Source organism: Mastomys coucha, unplaced genomic scaffold, assembly GCF_008632895.1.
Source record: "Mastomys coucha isolate ucsf_1 unplaced genomic scaffold, UCSF_Mcou_1 pScaffold20, whole genome shotgun sequence".
NCBI classification, from domain to species: domain Eukaryota; kingdom Metazoa; phylum Chordata; class Mammalia; order Rodentia; family Muridae; genus Mastomys; species Mastomys coucha.
In genome coordinates this window covers 106,907,352-106,926,619 of record NW_022196903.1, presented here as the reverse complement: position 1 = coordinate 106,926,619, position 19,268 = coordinate 106,907,352, and the positions used below count along the sequence as shown (strand labels likewise).

At 45.2% G+C, this 19,268-nt stretch overlaps 1 protein-coding gene across 1 annotated transcript; it reads left to right on the top strand.

Moving 5' to 3' along the window:
• The first annotated feature begins 5,344 nt into the window (after window positions 1-5,344).
• Window positions 5,345-19,268, top strand: Sec13 (SEC13 homolog, nuclear pore and COPII coat complex component). Its single transcript, XM_031382948.1, has 9 exons — window positions 5,345-5,438; window positions 8,405-8,449; window positions 9,731-9,846; window positions 11,097-11,248; window positions 11,653-11,786; window positions 16,399-16,532; window positions 16,849-16,972; window positions 17,584-17,730; window positions 18,874-19,268. Exons 1-9 carry the CDS (start codon window positions 5,436-5,438, stop codon window positions 18,985-18,987), a joined length of 969 nt encoding a protein of 322 aa, XP_031238808.1. The 5' UTR covers window positions 5,345-5,435; the 3' UTR covers window positions 18,988-19,268.

The following is a 19,268-nucleotide window of genomic DNA, read 5'->3' as shown; positions in this document are numbered from 1 at the left end:
GCCCTCCTTCATTCAACCACGCATCTATGACCTCATTCCATGCCACTAGGGTTCTTGCCCTTACAAACTGGGGTCCTTGGGCTTTAGAACCAGGCCTCCAGGGCAAAGAGGAAGGAGTTCTCTGAGCAGAGCCAGGTTCTCAGACAGGGAGCAGAGGAAACTAGCAAGGAGGCCTGACATTAGCGCTGGCTTCCCGGTGTCAAGAATGAGGGATAGCCTATGCCCCAGCCCCTCACTCTCACACACTTACACAGGAGATGGTTGGTTTGTCGGAACTCACTGTAGTACACAAGCTTGCACTTCTGCGTCCTATATCTAGCAGCATGGGATACGTTTGGCAGTTCACCCCATTAGGGGGTCAATAATTTATGACCATTCATCTGTTTTTATGAATTTTTTTATCTAGACAATAATTGTAAATAAAGAATTCACCGTCTCTGCTCATTTAATACTATGCAATGGTTATGTTTTCCATGGCTGGCTCTTCTGGCTCACACAGGTGTTTCTGGTGTGTCTATGGTATTTTAAAAAAAAAAAATTAAGCAGAAATAGGAATCTCTACTCTTTTCTAGTATGGCACCCTCCCCCTTCTTTCCTGTCCTCTGCACTCTGTAAGTGCATCAACTCCCTACCCCATCAGATAGCTGAGAAACAACAGGTGAACACCGGGCAGAGAACCTGCACATTGGCTCTGGCTACTTCAGGGTCATCTATCTGTGGAGGGGTTCGAGGGAGGCTCAACTTGCGGCTCACAGCTATCCAGGATTAAGGAGCAGCTTCCGTGTCTCCACCCACCCACCCGTCTCCTATCCTCAACCCAACCACAGCAGAGCTGACTGGAGGGAGGTGCCCTATTTCTAAGAGTGGATGTGACACTGGCTGCTCCCAAGCCAGAGCCCCATCCTATCCTGGGTCCTCTGGTTAATAAAGAGCCCCTGTGTCCCCATGCCTGTTGAAAAGCCACCTTTGCCGTCTCCTGATTTTTTACATAGCCTTCAATCCAACTCTAGAATTTCTCTTTCACCCCCTTGTCTGGCACCAGCCACATGTTTTAATTATTGTCCCTCTCAAACATGTTAGTATACAGCAGGGGAAAAAGTCCCCCTCACATTTGTTCTTCTGAAGAAATGGGTTTTTTTTGTTTTGTTTTGTTTTGTTTTTGTTTTTGTTGTTTTTTTTGTTGCCAGATCCTCTGACCTTCTCTTTCCCCAGACTCTGGGTCTGTTGATGTATGTACCACCCCTATCCCCTTTGTAATCACTGTCCTTCAGATCCTTTCTGTGCAGAATGTCCTATAAGAACAGACAAAACAACACCCTGAATTCTGGGACACTGTCAATTTACTTGTCCCCTAAGCCCCGGAATTGTCAGGAGAGGCCACCAAGCCCCACATAACGAGTCGTCTCCTGTGGTTGTCCCGAGCAAGTCCCCATATGCTCCTTGTCTGGATGGGAAAGGAAGACCTCTCCCAGACCCAGTACTTGGAGAGAACATTCGGACTCACCAGACCCACACTATAGAGGGACACTTTCTGTCTGCCTTTTCTAAACTGGCCTTTGGTTACTTTATTTGGGTTATTGGGAGTCGTCTCTTATTCAGAGGTTTAGCACCTTTGGGATATAAAAATGTCTTGCCTGGATGTCTTTGCACCCTTGATGTAGCTATAGGAGGTTGCCTGCCAACTGAACCACACGCTGACAAGCTTTTCACCCAACTCTCTCCTGCTCTAGTATCTAAAGCCCCACCCTTGGAGAGCCCTAGGAGTGACGATTCTTCTCGGGGCACCAAGGCCGCAGTCAGACCCTAAAAGTTCCTATGTGTTTTCCAAGGTCCAAATGAAGCCCTCTGATTTAATATAGAGATCCGACCCACCCAAGGCATGGGACCCCAGGCCCTGGGTAGCTGCCATCATCCCCCTCCTCCCAAAACAAAAGGTTTGAGGCTGCTTGGGCCCTTCCAGGCCCTTGGTCTGTTTTGTAACGTCTGTGGTGCTCTCCCTCCAGGGCCCCTCCTCTCGGGGGGTCACCACACTTTGCTAACTCTCGTGTGCACATCTTTTATAACGGAGTAGCGAGGGAATGGTGCCGCCTCCAGCTTCCATAAGCTGCCTGGGCTCTGGGGGGCTCTGGGACAATCGGGGCTGGGAAGTGACTGTGCTCTTATTGTACACTCTTTATTTCTCTGTATCTCTGGCTTGTGCTCTTTGTAACTAACAGGATTTGTCTGCCTTTTCAACACTATACTAAGCAATAACAATAAATGCACACGTGGAAACGCAGGCATGGTAAACATCCCAAGGCCTTTTTCCGAAGGACAGCTGGGTCCCCTCTCTCTATGGATTTGAACCTGGGGGAGTTGAGTCTTTGGTTGGGAAAGACATTTTGCTCTAGATCACATCTTTGAGCTCCCATCACCTGTGGGAACTTCTGTGAGTCATTAACCCATCTCCGAGAGAAGGCTTGGGAGGAAAGGTCTCAGGAAGAAAAGAGTTACTCAAAAGCATAGTAGCAGGGAGAAAACTATGAATGGCCTGACTGTTGTCTGGGATAAACCAGAGGAAGAAGGTGGAAAGTGTGGACCCAGATTATAGTTGGCACCCATTAGAGAGGTGGGGGGATGCAAAGAAGATCTTGGTACCCTAGTGTTTTCGTTTACATTCTATTGCTGTGACAAACCACGATGGCCAAAAGAAACTTAAGGAAGAAAGGATGTGTTTGGCTTATATATCCTAATCATAGGCTATCACTGAAGGAAGTCAAGGCAGGAACTCAAGCAGGGCAGGAAATGAAGTCAGGAATTGAAGCAGAGAATATGGAGGAGTGGTGCTTACTGGCTTGTTCCTCTTGGCTGCTTTTTTTTTTAATACTTCTCAGAACCAACCACAGGTGGCTGGGCCCTCTCACATCAGTCCTTAATCAAGAAAATGCCCCAACAGACTTGCTTAGGGGCCAATTGGATAGACGCAACTACTCAACCAAGTTCCCTTCTCTCACATGACCCTGCCTTGTGTCAAGTCGGCAAAACAAAACTAAAAACAAAATTAAACAAAACTAACCAGAACACTTAGTCATTTGAATCTGGCAAGCCTCTCACAGGAAAGAAAATGTGCCAGACTAAGAAACAAACATCAGGTTATATACACAAAATCCTAGCTCTTCACAAGCTGAACTGGTCCCCAGGTCAAGTATCAGTGGCTCTGTCTAACTTCCAAACGCAGTTTCAGTTCCAAAGTTCATTTAACCCAATATCAATTTTCAGAGTAGGTATTATAGGTTGAGCATTCTGAATCTGAAAATCTGGAACTTTCTGAGTGCCAACATCATGCCACAAGCAGGAAACCCCATACCACCAAACTTTACTTTGAGTACAAAATTATTAAGAATCTATAAATTCCCACTATGTGTGTAAGCATATGTAAAGAATGTGAACTTTCTATCCAGACTTGGATTCCATCCCAGAATATCTCATGAATATGCAAATGTTCACAAAACCAAAATGAAGCACTGCTGCTTTCAAGTATTTCAGATAAGAGATACTGAACCTGTACTGTGCTTCTCACTTTACATAGAAGACGCCACTCAAAGAGGCAGAGGATGAGCCCTCAGAAGTAGGAGATGAGGTGCTGAAAACATTCCATCTTCAGCCAGAGTTGGCCCTCTAAAACTTTATAACACCTTGTCTTTCAGTCTACCTGCAAATATCTTAAGTTGCTGTTGCTTATCCCAGATCCTCAATCTCTTCAGCTTCAGAATTTATACCAGAAAATTCCCTCAATAACAATGCATTATATTTACATGTAAGATGCCTGTAGCTACTATTTTTTATTGGAGGAAAGTAAGACTTAGAGAAAAAGAACTTGGCCCAATCAGTTGAAGGATTAGTGATGCAGCTACAGAGGGGCCTGTGCCTCAAAGAACAGAAGGCCAAGGAGCCCCCTCAACTTTCTTCTCTGTTTTACCTTAAGTACCACCTCCTCAAATCCCTGCAAAAGTTCTTCATTGGAGGTGGAGAGAGATCTCAAAGGCTCTGTGGCAGTGGCAGTGGCCAGGACGGGTGGATGGTGTCAGGATATAAGGCTGCCACTCTCCTGGCCCCTCTCCAAAAAGCCTTCACACTCCTTGAGTTTTGGCATCTTGCTGGTAACTGTTTTCAGCCAAGGTATTCAATCTCAGTTTCAACATACTACCCGAAAGGTTTTTTTGTTTTGGTTTGGTTTGGTTTTTTCAAAACAGGGTTTCTCTGTGTAGCCCTGGCTGTCCTGGAACTCACTCTGTAGACCAGGCTGATCTCAAATGCTGAAATCTTCCTGCCTCTGCCTCCTAAGTGCTGGGATTAAAGGCATGTTCCACCACTGCCCCGAAAAGAATTTTGATTTAGCTATTGGGGAGTGGAGGTTCCACTCTGGGACACTTGGGTTCTAAGTGTGCTAGGGAAATGGGACCCACGTGCATCTGAGGAGCTGTCCTGGAGCTCTGCGTTCTCCTTACAGTGCTTGTGTAAACACCAAAGCTAGGGGCAAGAGGTGAGGGGTTTCCAGTTGCTCTCCCTTGAAACAGTCAGACTCCCAGGGATCAGAGACCCTGTCTTGCCATCCCTTAAGAAAGCTAGTGCATTTATGTATACTATCATACCATCTGCTAATAGTGAAACTTTGACTTCTTCCTTTACAATTTGTATCTCCTTGATCTCATTTAATTGTCTTTTTGTTCTAGGTAGAACTTCAAGTACTGTGTTGAATAGATAGTAAGAGAGTGGTCAGCCTTGTCTTGTCCCTGAATTTAGTGGAGTTCCTTTATCCATCAGCATATTTCACCATATAAACAAACTGAAAAATAACCCACACGATCATCTCATTAGATGATGAAAAAGCTTTTGACGATATTCAATACCTCTTCATGTTAAAAGTCTTAAAGGCATCAGAGATACAAGGTCCGTACCTAAATATAATAAGGCAATATACAGCAAACCAATAGCCAACATCAAATTAAATGGAAAGAAACTTATAGCAAGACCTAATAAAGCACTAGCCCAGTCTACTTGAGAAATTAACCTTTACGATGGTCATGATAAGCCAGCAGGACCCAGAACCCGCAGAAAAGGAGGGTGAAGCTGTAATCACTAGTCATTTCATGTATGCATCTCAAGAACCAGAAAAACTTAAGTCTAAATAGAAAACCCGCTAGTGACTGCTTCAAATTATAAAATCCCTGGATTAGAGTCGCCACAGCAACCAGAGCCCTCCTGTTGGCCAAAAGTAAAGGCTGAACTGCAGGAGGGCGGGGCCGAGGCTCCAGAAGAGGCGGAACCTTTGTGTGAGTCGAGTGTGTTGCTGACCGGAAGCTCCTGGGTGACGGCCTACCGGCTGCGGGCCGGTGCCGGAAGTGAAGCATTCTGAGCTGCCACGTCCGAAGCCGTGAGTCGCCGCTGCTGCAGCTATGGTAAGTGTTGCGATCCTTGGGATAGTCGTGGCCTTGGGGCAAACCACCTCTACGTCCTCGAGGTTTGCGTGTCCTGCCTCTCTGGGTCTCGGAGCGAGAGTTTAAGGCAAGGCCGCTGGGCCTTCCGGAACTCAGAGGCCCCGGCTGCTGAGCCACCTCCTACCTGTCTCGTGTCTTGTCCTCCAGAATTGGAAAAACAGCCAAAGCTAGCATAGGATCTACTGCCTAACAAGCCCTTAGTACGTTCCCACTATCGCTCACATCCCCTGCCTGCGCGTAGCCTGCGGCGCAGATGCTACTATCATCAACACTTGTGATGGGCAGTGGCAAGCTAAGATCCAAATTCTCCTAATCATTCGGTCCTGCCACCTACTACCTCAGCAAAGGAGGTGGAGGGATCAGTTGCTTGGACACAGGACTCCCACGTATGATGGTCCCTTCGGAAAACTGATGGCAGGCCTAGCTGAGTGACTCCAGGGCATCGCCTCAGCTTTTTATTTTTGAACTTACATGGTATCTGTGGTATATCTACACTGCCCCCGACCCCACTTGACGCTAAGTGAATGGAACTCTGGAAGTCTTAGACCCTGGTTGGCACAGCGGCGGTGCAAGGACCCGCCTCCTTCTGTTGGTCTTTGGCTCTTCTGTTGTCACGTTGGAGACTCTTAGACAGGTTCGGTCTAAGTTTGTGCCTGACGTGATTCTGGTGAGCTGAATTGTTGTGAGTGCTGCTTCTTACTGTGTTCCAGTAAGCGCATAAGTGTCAGATGCTCCAGAGGACTGCTCCAAGAGCTTTGAAACACATAGCATCCCAAAGTGTGAATCATAACCCATGGTCAGAAGGATGAGAGCTTTCCAAGGTCCTGTGGGTCACCAATTTATAAAATTACTTTTCCTTGAGCCAGTCAGGATTGTGTGGATTCTTGAGCACATCACCCACCTTATATTGGTGTGTGTTGGGGAGCAGGGGCCTAGAGGGTTAGTAGATAGGTTTGTTGCCAGCAGTGTGGTCTTCACTCGCACCTTAAATTGCTTAGGTTGTTTTTTTTTTTTTAAAGATTTTATTGATTATAATATGTAAATACACTGTAGCTGTCTTCAGACACACCAGAGAGATGGTTGTCAGCCACCATGTGGTTGCTGGGATTTGAACTCAGGACCTTCAGAAAAGCAGTCAGTGCTCTTAATCGCTGAACCATCTCTCCAGCCCCCAAATTGCTTAGTTTTTCTATTGACTATAACAGACTGCTCCTGGTGCCTCTCCAATGTTCACAGGAAAATGTGGTTGTCTCCAGGCAGGTGCTATTCCTCTTTCTCTAATCTTTGCAGACACTTTTCAGAGCATTTAGAATTCTCTAGGAAACATGCACTTATTCAGTGTGTGCCTTCTGAATGCCTTTCTGCCATACTCTCCTAGGGTCTACCTTTCTGAAAAATAGCCCAGGCTATTGTAGAATTCTTGATTCACCCCCTTGATCTTCCAGAGTGTTAAATGTTTGCACTGGAAAAGGTGACTTGTTGGAAATGGTGAGAAATGTCAGTCTCAAATGGAAACCACCTCTTCAATCCACTTTTCTCTCCCAAGAGAGAGATTAATCCAAGCAGGAAAGGTTCCCATGGGCAAGGACAGTCTCAGTCAGTGCGACCAAGCCAGGAAGAGATGACATTCCCTTTCCAGAGAGTTTCAAGGAGCTTGCCTTCTCCAGCAGAAAAGTAGCATAAAGTAATGTAGCTTTATAAAAGTCCATGGCTTTTGTGTATGTAAGAGTCTAGCTAGGTGGAGAGAGGCTGATTTAAAATGAATGGGGAAATCACTGGTGACCACCACAGCGTGGATGAGCCGGGGGGTGGGGATGTGTATCTTTGCTTTTTTATTAATTTAGTAAATAGTTATTGAGTTCTTTCTATCTGTAAAACATTGTGCTAAATAACTTAAAGAGATTCAAAGCTGAGGTATGTGATGGTGCCTGCCTTTAATCCCAGCACTTGCAGGTAAATCTCAAGAGTTTGAGGGTAGCCTGGTCTATGTAGTGAGTTCTGGACCAGCTAGACCTATGTACTAAGACAGACAGAGAATGTGTCAAAGCTACAGAGAGTTTCAAGGAGCTTGCCTTCTCCAGCAGAGACGTACCATAAAGTAATGTAGCTTATAAAAGTCCATGGCTTTTGTGTATGTAAGAGTCTACCTAGGTGGAGAGAGGCTGATTTAAAACGAATGAGGAAATCACTGGTGACCACCACAACTGTTTTTGGCCTCTACAGACTATCAGACCTGGGTCTCACACAGTAAGAGTTTAGACAGGCCTAATCACAGTTCAGAGTAGGCCAGAGAGTAGCCTCAGAGGCAACCAAAGTCAGATCCTCCTCTTGAATTATAACCTGTTCCACATAAACTGTTTGGGCCATCAGAATTGCTTGTGATGCAGAAAGGGAATGTCATCTCTTCCTGGCTTGGTCGCACTGACTGAGACTGTCCTTGCCCGTGGGAACCTTTCCTGCTTGGATTATATCTTCTTTCTGAGCAACAAGGTTCTCACCCATTAAGGCAGCTGTGTATCCCCTTCATCTTGGGCTTTTTGAGCCCACACAAACCTCAGTATGGCTGATGTGCCTACTGGTAGGCCGTTAACACATGAGCTTCTCTGAGGCAAGAGCTGCCACTCCACACTGCAGTTCTTCACATGGTGCTTAATACAAAGAAGATACTTAGCTGGAAGTAAATATGCACATATGTAGTCCTGGTGTTTGGGAGGCTGAGGCAGGAGAATACTGAGGTCAACGCCAGACTGAACTACATAATGAGAGCCAGTCACATGAAAAATAAAAAGAAAGTGTTTATATAATGAGCATGCCAGTGAATAAATGAGTGAATGAATGCCCATAAGAACTTCAGAAACAATTAGTGCTTTAATGAGATGACTGTTGTGGCTTCTGTCAGTGAATTTACAGAATGTCTTTGGTTCTAGGTGTCGGTAATTAACACTGTGGACACCTCTCATGAGGACATGATTGTAAGTATCCATTTAGCCCTTCTCCTGGGCCTGGACATGGGCATTCCCCTCAGTGAGAGTTGTGACTGTATATTAGTTCCCAGCAGGCCATAAACTTCTGGGGTTTAATCATTTTCCTGCATGACCTCTGAGTTGGCAGGTTTTTGACAATGGCTTATCTTTGTTGTGAGAACCTGGTTCTGCTGTACAGTTCAGGCCCTTCAGTCTTTGGCCAGCACAGTACCCTGCTCTGTGAGTAAAGCTGCAGAGGTTTGACAATCAGTCGTCTTCCCATTTGTCTTTCCCCTAAGGCTATTTCTTAGCTCTATTGAAAGGGAGTTAGTGAGGGAGAGTAGGAAGTCCGGCAGCCACAGTGAAAGCATAGGCCAGAGGCCAATAATACTTCTACCCCAGAGTGTAGTCCACACCAGACCCTTGGGCCTCTCAGGGCGTTTCTTGATAGGTCAACACAGGGCACAGTGTAGAGCTGCTAGGGAAGGTCCAGAGGTTGAAGTCTCTAACTGAAAAACTCAGCCTGCTTCCTGGAGCCAAACAATGCAGGCAGCCTTTGCGCAGGGCCCAGGCCTAGTGGCCTCAGTCCTTCCTGTGAGGTCCCTGATCTCCACACATGACCACTAGCACTTGCTTTGGGGGTTCTGATGCAAAACTGTGCATCTTGCTGGTTTTGGTGGTGAGTAGTCTAGCTCTGAGACCACTTGGCTGGAACTGGCATGGATCCAAGGGCAATAAGATCTAGTCTAGGCACCCCTGCCAGTGACCTCCCTTGGTTTCCATCTGGGGACCAGAGAAGGCAGTATAGTAGTTAGAGACATTTGCATACTCTCTAAACTTGTCATCACACTGTTCGAGGACCTGTGAAGCCAATATGCTCCTTAGATCCTTCTTAAGATATGGAAACTGAAGTTTAAAGAAATAAGCTAATTTTCCAAAGGTTGTATAACAGATAAGCTAAAGAGATAGAATTTACCTCTTAGATACTAGGCCTTCCTTACCAGTATGATAGTACTCTGCTGAAAGGGTTTTTAAATGGACCTGCAAGCCTGCTTACCAGGAGAACAAGGCCTGACCCAGTAGAAAGTTGGCCTTCCAGAAGAATCCTTGTCCTTGAGTAGAGAGGTGACAAAGGAATGTTAAGGTCCATACAACACTTTCTTTGAAAGTTTCTAACTGCTCCAAGTGACAGCTGACTTTTCCTGAAACCTGATTTGGGTCTATACTAGGCCCTGGCTTGGGAGTTAGCCACCTGTCCTGCAGGCTTTCCTAGTTGTCCTCCCCTTGCAGCATGATGCACAGATGGACTATTATGGCACCCGCCTAGCAACCTGCTCCTCGGATAGGTCCGTCAAAATTTTTGATGTGCGAAATGGAGGGCAGATCCTCATCGCAGACCTCAGAGGGTAAGTATAAACAAGCATGGAGAAGGTCACGGGATAGCTGGATTCTCAGGCTTGGGAGGAAGGGTAAAAGCACAAATTCAGAGCAATCCCAGAGAACATTCAGCAGTGAGGTTGCTTAGAGCCCTTAGCAGAGGTGCAGGTAAGGGCACAGTTGTGCCACCAGGAGACCTGGGCAAGTGAGGCCCTTTGTCTCTTGAAGCCCTCCTCTGCTTACCCCCAGATGGGATAATCCTGACTCTATCCAGGGCCAATCCTCAATATCCTTGATGTGGACAAACACTGCCATGTTCAGAAGCCAAGTACAGTACCAACCTGCGCACATTTAGGCATTTCACCTGAAGTGTCATTTAGGAAGTATGATCATGAGATGAACTTACTTGGGACATATGTGCAGACTCATGTGGCAGTCAAAAGACAATTTTGTGGAGTTCTCGCCTTCTATCTTTCCATGGCTACAGGGATTGAACCCAGGCTTACATAGCAGGTGCCTTACCCACTAGGCCATCTCGCTGGGTCCATAAGACAAACTTTACACATTCTCTTGTTCTGTTTGCCCATGGCAGATAGATGACCAGGGATTATTTAAAAGATGCTTGCTTTTCTCTTCCCCACTAAGCCTTGAGTCTTGGCTCATTTTCATGATCACATCTCTTTTCCATCACAGGCTTTGACATAGTGTGAGTTCCTTACCTGGGTACCTGGGTCTGCCAGAGTTCTGTGAATAGGGTGATAAGTTTGGCAAACTGGGACAGAAAAAAACAATCACATTTATTTACATGATTCTGAATTTACCATTTCCTTCTATTTTGGATATAGGCTGGAAACTCCAATAATCTGTCACTTTGTCACCAAGAAAAGTCAGATGTGTTTTCATCTTACATGTAGTTGTCTGAGAATATCGTTTGTGCTCATTATGACTTTGAAATTACAGATTTGCCGCTTACAATTAACAATTGCCACTTGTTACTTGGTTTTGGTAAAGAGGCAATTTAATGTTTTAGTAAATCATTTCAAGATGCAGAGTTCTCATTCTAAACCTAGTAGAACACAAACCAAATTTCAGTGTGGTGGCACATACCTCTTGTTCTAGCATTTGAGAGGATCACAAGCTCAAGGCTAACCTGAGCTACAGTATGAGACCCTGACTCAAAAAAACTAAGACAGTGGGAACATTATGTTGTCTCTCCAGAGCGAATTGGTACTGTGTGTCCCCTGACCCTCTTAGCAGCCTGTGACTCCCTCCCTTACAGACATGAGGGGCCAGTGTGGCAAGTGGCCTGGGCCCACCCCATGTATGGCAATATCCTAGCATCCTGTTCCTATGACCGGAAAGTCATTATCTGGAAGGAGGAAAATGGCACTTGGGAGAAGACCCATGAGCACTCAGGACATGACTCCTCAGGTATGTAGAGTTGGCAGGTGAGTAGGAAGGTCTTATGAGTGGGAAAAGCCCCAGGTCTGGTCATATCCCAGACCCTTCTCTTGTCCATCCTTTGGACATTTGTTGGCTTTTTCACTAGTCTATCCACAGCAGAGGTCAGTCCCCAAGACTTAAAGCCAGTTCAGAGAGAAGTTTAGTAAGAACAGTGAGGCTTTCCAAGGCTCAGCCTTGAATCTCAGAGTGCCCCTCCTCCTCCTAGTTTTGTGAAGACAGACTTAAGAAATGCTGTTAGGTGTAAATTTGTCCTCATTTGGCCAAATGTCAACAAGCAGCTGGCCTGTTGTTTTTCCCTGTGTTTTTTCTAAGAATTTACCAGAATAGAGGATACAGGATGAAAGCCTTCTCACTGTACCTCCTTTCCACAGTGAACTCTGTTTGCTGGGCCCCTCATGACTATGGCCTGATCCTGGCCTGTGGGAGTTCAGATGGGGCCATCTCACTTCTGACCTATACAGGGGAAGGCCAATGGGAAGTAAAGAAGATTAACAACGCTCACACGGTGAGTCCTGCCCTTGCCTTTTGCATGGAAGAGAGAGCAGTTGCTGTATTAGTCTTCTGTGCTCCTAGGAGGAGAGTAGGTGTCCCGGCTGAGCAGTGGTTGGGAAAGGTTATAGGTTAGACTTGCTGGAGCTGCCTTCTCAGCCCAAGGCAGAGGTGACAATGGTTTCTCCTAGTTAGAGCCAGGTTGGGGACAGAAGCATGAGGGCACTTTGACCAGCCACCTTGCTACAGAAGCCTGAAGCTGACAAGCACTGTGGGTCCCCAGAACTCAATGAGTCTTGAAGAATGGCCTAGAGATCTAGTTCCCTGTGCTTTCTGATCCTTGGACCTTAGGTATGAAATAGGCCAGAAAACATTGTAGAAAGTGGAAACTCACACTTCTTGAGCCCCTGAGCATCCTGTAATTCTCAAAATCAAAAACACTCAGTCATGAAAGAACAAATGGATGGGCATAGTGGCACACTCCTTTAATCTCAGCACTTGAGAGGCAGAGGCAACAGCTCTCTGTATTTGAGGCCAGCCTGGTTTACAGAGCAAGTTCCAGGACAGACAGGGCTACACAAGAGAAGCTCTATCTAGAAAAACTATTAGAAAGAAACAGAGTTTGTCTGCCATAATATGTGGCAACTAGTGATTTGACACAAAACCTGTCTGATAATAGGCATTTTCAGTTTTTATTAGTAAAAGTTGCTATGATTGCGGAGCGATGGTAGCACACGCCTTTAATCCCAGCGCTTGGGAGGTAGAGGCAGGCGGATTTCTGAGTTCGAGGCCAGCCTGGTCTACAGAGTGAGTTCCAGGACAGCCAGGACTACACAGAGAAACCCTGTCTCGAAAAAACCAACAACAAAAAAAGTTGATATGATTGTTTATGGGTTTTGGTATATCTGTTTCTAATTCCCTACCCTTAGGTATATATCTTTCTATGAAACAGTTGGGTCATCTGGCAATTTCAGGTTTGCCTTTTTGCATTTTCTATTAGTGTATATTCATTTTGTAAAATTACAAGTTTGGACATTTTTTTTTAAGACAGGGTTTCTCTGTATTGTCCTGGCTATCCTGGTACTCACTCTGTAGACCAGGCTGGCCTCGAACTCAGAAATCCACCTGCCTCTGCCTCCCAAGCACTGGGATTAAAGGCGTATGCTACCACTGCCCGGCAAGTTTGGACATTTTCATACATGCATATCCTGTAGTTCGATCATACTCACTTGTTACCTCTCTTGTCTCCTCCTCCAGATAGTCTACTTCCTCTTCCCAAATAGTCTCTTGTCAATATTACCATGTCTTGGTTTTTTTATGTCTATATTCTGTATATGAGAGTTGTCTGAGTCGGGCTTGTTTCACTTAACATGACAATCTCCCATTCCATCTATTATCCTGCAAATGAAATACTTTCATTCTTCTGTGGCAGAACAGAGACTCCATTGTATATCTAGGCTGTTTTCTTTGATGGTGTACACAGGGCTCCAGTTCGTAGCTGCTTTGAATAGTAGTAAACATGGATGGTTGAATTATTCCTGTGCTGTGGTGTGCTGTGCTGTGCTGACTAAGAGTCCATCAGATGTACATCCAGGAGTATACATCCAGGATCCTGTAGAGTTCTTTTCTTTAGCAGCTACACTAACTCACAACCCCACCACCCTCATCATTGCTGCCAGCGCTCTGTAAGCATTCTTTCTCCCACATCATCCACCCGAGTTTGCTGCTCTTTTCTTGATGGCTCCTTTGCCTAGTAGAGAGAGGTGGAGTCAATGTGTTTTTATTTATATTTCTTGAGTAACTGTAATTGTTTCATGTATTGTTGGCATTTATACCAGTTGATTTTAGGGTCGGTGTGTATACACATAATGAGTAGTGCCTTTGGAGACCACAGTCATTGGTTCCTCTGGAACTAGAGTTGTGTTCTTTTTGGATACAGGATCTCAGTGTTGTAAAGCTCCCTCTTTGTACTGCTTGTGCTATTTTTCCCCTTAATGTACTACTTGTGTTTTATATACTTTTAGTATGTTTCCATTTACATTTACTCCAGACATTTTCTCAAGCTGGGCAGTTGCAGCTCACACCTTTAATTCCTGCATTTGGGGGGCAGAGGCAAGGAGATCTCCAAGTTTGAGGCCAGCCTGGTCCATAAAACGAGTTATAAGACAGCCAGGGCTACACAAAGAAACCCTGTCTCAAAAACAAACAAACAAAAAACCCCAAACATTTTAACTTAATTTCTTTTTTGTTTTAAAGATTCATTTTATTTATGTGTATGAATACACTGTAGCTGTACAGATGGCCGTGAGCCATCATGTGTGTGCCTGCTGGGAATTGAATTCAGGACCTCTGCCGCCCCACTTACTCCGGCGTAATTCACTGTAGCTGTCTTCAGGGTGTCAGATCTCATTGCGGGTGGTTGTGAGCTACCATGTGGTTGCTGGGATACGAACTCAGGACCTTCAGAAGAGCAGTCAGTGATCTTACCCGCTGAGCCATCTCACCAGCCCCCCACTTAATTTCTTAGTAACTTATTGTTCAAAACTGTAATTTTTCTCCTTGCTGTGACAAAATCTCTGGCAAAAGCAACTCTAGAAAGGAAAGGCTTATTTTGGCTTAGTTTGATAGTAGCCTGTCAACTGGTGAGACAATTTGTCACAAGGCATCAGCAGCAGAGAGCAGGGGAGAGGGGGCAGGCAAGTGTTCAGCTCACTTCCTCTTTTTTTTTTTAAAAAGAATTATTTATTATTATAAATAAGTACACTGTAGCTTCAGACGCTCCAGAAGAGGGTGTCAGATCTCATTACGCGTGTTTGTGAGCCACCATGTGGTTGCTGGGATTTGAACTCAGGACCTTTGGAAGAGCAGTCAGTGTTCTTACCCACTGAGCCATCTCACCAGCCCCTCACTTTCTCTTTTTTATGCAGTCAAAGATCCTAAGCCTTTGGGATGGTGATGCTCCCATTCAGTTGAGTGTTCTGGAAATGTCCTCATAGACATCCCTAGTTGTTTCCAAGAGGATTCTAAATCAAGTCAATAGTTAAAATTAGCCATCTTAGCCTCCATGTGTAATTTCTGCAGTTTCTCTTGCTGTTGATTTCCAGTCTTGGTCCATTTTTTTAAATCAGAAATATGAAATTATTTCCCACCTTTGAATTTGCTAATACTATATATCTGAGGCTCTCTCTTCCTTTTCGTATCAATTGATTATGTGACCTTTGTATCTTACTATTGTTGCCTGGTTTCAATTCTGTTTGCTTGATTTCTTAGCCTTTCATTTTTAATGTGTCTGCTGCTGAGTTACATCAAGCATATTGTTGGTTCTTGTTCAAAGTTAATCTGTGTGTATGTAGAGTATGCATGTATACATGCTCATACACATGTGGAGGCAGATCAATGTCTGATGCCTGTTACTGTGCACCTTATATGTTGAGACAGTCTTTCACTGAACCCAAAGCTCACTAATTTGGATAGACTGGCCAGTGAGCTTCAGGGGTCTTCCTATCTCTGCCCTACTAGTACAGAACTAAGCAAGTGCACATTACTATGCCTGGTTGGTTGGTTGGTTAGTTTTGTTGTTTCTCAAAGGGTTTCTCTGTGTAGCCTTGGAACTCGATTTGTAGACCATGATGGCCTCAACTCAGAGATTCACCTGCCTCTGCCTCCTGAGTGGAGATTAAAGGCTTAGGCCACCACACCAGGTTCATGCCTGTTTTTTAATGTGTGTTCTAGGAGTCCAAATTCAGGTTTTCATTTCTTTGTAACAAGTACTGAACCACCTTCCCTGGCCTAGTCTGTGTCTTAATTGGTAAGTTAAGATTATTTACATTGGGAAACTGAGGTAGAAAGAAGGAAAGCTCAAGCCTAGACCAACCCAAATACATAGCTACATCCTGTCACCAAGAAGGAAAAGAATGTAAGTAAACCACAATGAGTTACCATGAAAAGTCATCTAGTTTAGGCCCTCCTTAATGTGCCTTTTTTAGTTTAGCTTTGTGGTTTGAGGACTCGCTATATTAATGTTTCTTTGTTGTTCCTCATTTACATGTCCATTATTTCTAATGGTATTTACTCTTCTATGTGCTCTGAGAGTAGTCCTTCTTCCTCCTTCTGGCACAGAACTCTCCGGACGAGTCCCCTGAGACTATGCTCGTTTCTCTTGATTCTGCACTGTAGTCCTGATTTTCTTTCAGGACACCACTATATGCCTTTCTGGACCTTAGGGTTTTTACTGAGTAGTCTGTTGGCCTAATGTTTGCCTTTAAGGCTAACACCTACTTTGTGTGTGTACTTGTATGGGTATGTGCGGGTGAATGTATAGGCCCAAGGTTGACATCGGGTGTCTTGCCTTGATGCTCTTCACATTTTGAGACTGGATCTCTTACTGAATCTGAAGTGCATGGATTTGGCTAGGTTTGTTGGTCAGTGGTCAGCAATCTTGCTGTCCCATGTCCCCTTATCCTGCCTCCCATGCTGGTGTTACATCAGTGCTTGATTATTGCTCATCACATTATCTGTGTGCTATAATCCAAGTCCTAACAATTAGAGGGAAATCACCAGGAGTGCATGGAAAAATATATTTTATTGCTATGCAAGAACATAGCATCACCATAGGTTCCCCTCTGCAGATTGGCTGTAATGCTGTCAGTTGGGCCCCAGCTGTTGTGCCTGGAAGCCTTATAGACCAACCATCAGGGCAGAAACCCAATTACATCAAGAAGTTTGCATCAGGTGGCTGTGACAACCTCATCAAGCTGTGGAGGTCAGTGGGCATCTCTTCTGTCATTGCTCAGCTACAGTGTACAAGAAGCAAGTTCACCTTTCTCCCTACCAGTAAACAGTCGGTTAGGACTTCCTTTTTAAAACAAACACCTTGCTCCTTTTTAAGCATTTTAGTATTCCCCCAAACTTTGGAGCTATGGATGAAAGGGCATTTCCTGGGGACCTTATGGGCAGGTTGATAAGCTAAGTTGAATTCTACTCATTGGTCTCATTGAAGAAAACATGAAAAGTGAACCCTTTCCCCAAGGTAGGAATACCAGCCAGCCACTGTATTCCTGCTCTGGTTTCCTCTGCAGGGAAGAGGAGGATGGCCAGTGGAAGGAGGAGCAAAAGCTAGAGGCACACAGCGACTGGGTTCGAGATGTTGCCTGGGCCCCCTCCATTGGCTTGCCCACCAGCACCATTGCCAGCTGCTCTCAGGTCAGCCCACCCCATAAGCGCATCCCCTATTTTTACCCTTGAGTGAGTTCCTTCCAGTCTGTCCAGAGGGAAAGGTGGGTAGCATCTTTAGATTTGGACAGAGAACAGAAGGACCCTGTAGGGCCAGCGTACAGTGAGATGAGTCCAATGTAGCTTGAGAACTAGTGCCAAGCTTTGGTCCCTCCTGACCCTTATGTAGGAGGAATGGAAGTGCCTTGGGTCCATGTACTTAGTTGTCCTTCTCTTATTTCTTGTCATCACTGGGATGAAATAAGAGGCAAGGACTTCAGGTCCATTAGTGTTTTTATTGGACATTCTTGTTTGTTCATTTGTCTATTCCATTTCTGTGTAGTTTGTAAGATGGTTGTCCCTGTTCACATGAGACATACTAGCCACCCAGGAAGGAAAACAGACTATACCCTAGATTCATCCCTGATACCACAGAATCCAGAGCCCCCGGCCTATTTATGAGCTGTGTTCAGGAAGAAAGGATCAGAAGCAGGACACTGGAACAGACTCTAAAGTGTGGCTTCCCTCCCTCTGCTGGTACAGATTACTCCCCCTGGGGAGAATGCGTGTACCCCCATCTCCTGATGTGGCTCTTTCCCTAGGATGGCCGAGTGTTTATTTGGACCTGCGATGATGCCTCAGGCAATATGTGGTCACCTAAACTCCTACACAAGTTCAATGACGTAGTGTGGCACGTGAGCTGGTCCATCACAGCAAACATCCTGGCTGTGTCAGGTGGAGACAATAAGGTATACCCCATTTCTAGGGGGACAAGCATATAGGCCCTAATGGTTTTTCACTTGCTGCCATGTACAGTAAATGATTCCATCATAGAGGTAGATCTGAATTCAACCCTCTGAGGTACCGAGTCCTATATGACACAGAAAAGGACTTGGTTGCATAGCTGCAGTGTAGCCTGACCTCTGCAAGGAGAGCCTGGGGCTCTTTCCTAAGTATCAGGATCAGTTCTTTCCTAAGCACAGAACTTGCACCACTCCTGCTCCTGCCATGAGCCAGGTGACCACTGGAAAGACCAACAAAGGGCAGAAAAAGGATACTAGGGAACACCTCTGTGTTTTCTGGAACTAGTAAAATAGACTTTAAGTGCTGTGTGTTGACACTGTGTAACTGATCTTCAGAATTCTGAAGCTTGTAAAACAAACTCAGTGCCTATTAACTAGCTTCCTTTACTACCCACTCTACTTTCTGTCCCTTTGTGGCTGGCTTATCTCATTTAGCATAATGGCTTCCCTTTTTAAAGCCAACACATAAGACAACATTGTTCATTGCTAAGAGATAAGTACAAACATTTCTTAACACCCTCTGCACCTTAGCCTTTTCTGTTCTGCAGTTCCAGAACAGACTTGCAGACCCCAGCTCAAAGGATAGTCATCCTCCTTTATTTCTTTGTACCAGAGTCCTGATTATTAATTGGCATTCCTGAAGCATTTTACAGTCTGCCTTCTTAGGCCATTTCTCTCCCTCTGTATGAAATAAAGATCATGCTTCCGTAACAGGCACAGGTCAAATACACAAGGCATATGCCATGAGGAGCCACAGGACAGTGTTGTTAGAGAACAACTACTCAGATTCTTTCCAGGGACAGACCTTTTCAGCTGTTTGCTCTATAATGGTCCCTCATATAATAGTGTCCTGTCTAACTTGTGCGGTTACAATTGGTGACACAGATGGTCCAACCTGGCCTACTCTGAGTCACTGTCACTCTAATTAAAGCAGCGTTCCCTGTGAACATGGATTGGTCCTTCCCCTGCATTTTGAGAAGTGTAGTGGGAATTAGATGCTTTTCCCCTTGGCCTGTGTTGGCACTGAGGATGTGGCTGAAGAGGAGCAGAATAGCCACAGACCTGTGACTTTAGTGTGCTAACTTGCAGGTGACCCTGTGGAAAGAGTCAGTGGATGGACAGTGGGTGTGCATCAGTGATGTCAACAAGGGCCAGGGTCCTGTGTCAGCCTCCATCACAGAGGGCCAACAGAATGAGCAGTGACAACACAGGCAGCCTGGTCTTCCTGTTACCTATTCTGGAACAACCTCCAAACTGGGAAGAAGAGTCCCAGTGCTACCAAGACGCCACACCCAGGAGTGCCCACAAATGCAACACTGGGTGCTCATCTGCCTTACTGGGATTCCATGTGTTTAGTAATTTAATGTCCAGCTGAAAGTATTCATGTGGAACAAATGACTATTATTTTTAAATATTTTTGGCCATTTTTAACTATCTTTTGGTTCAGACTGTTTCCAAGCAAATAAAATCATATTGCATAGAAA

Coding starts and splice junctions, on each gene's coding strand:
- Sec13 (XM_031382948.1), top strand. Junction 11,787..16,398: donor AGATTAACAACGCTCACACG/GTGAGTCCTGCC, acceptor TCCCCTCTGCAG/ATTGGCTGTAATGCTGTCAG. Junction 16,533..16,848: donor AACCTCATCAAGCTGTGGAG/GTCAGTGGGCAT, acceptor TTTCCTCTGCAG/GGAAGAGGAGGATGGCCAGT.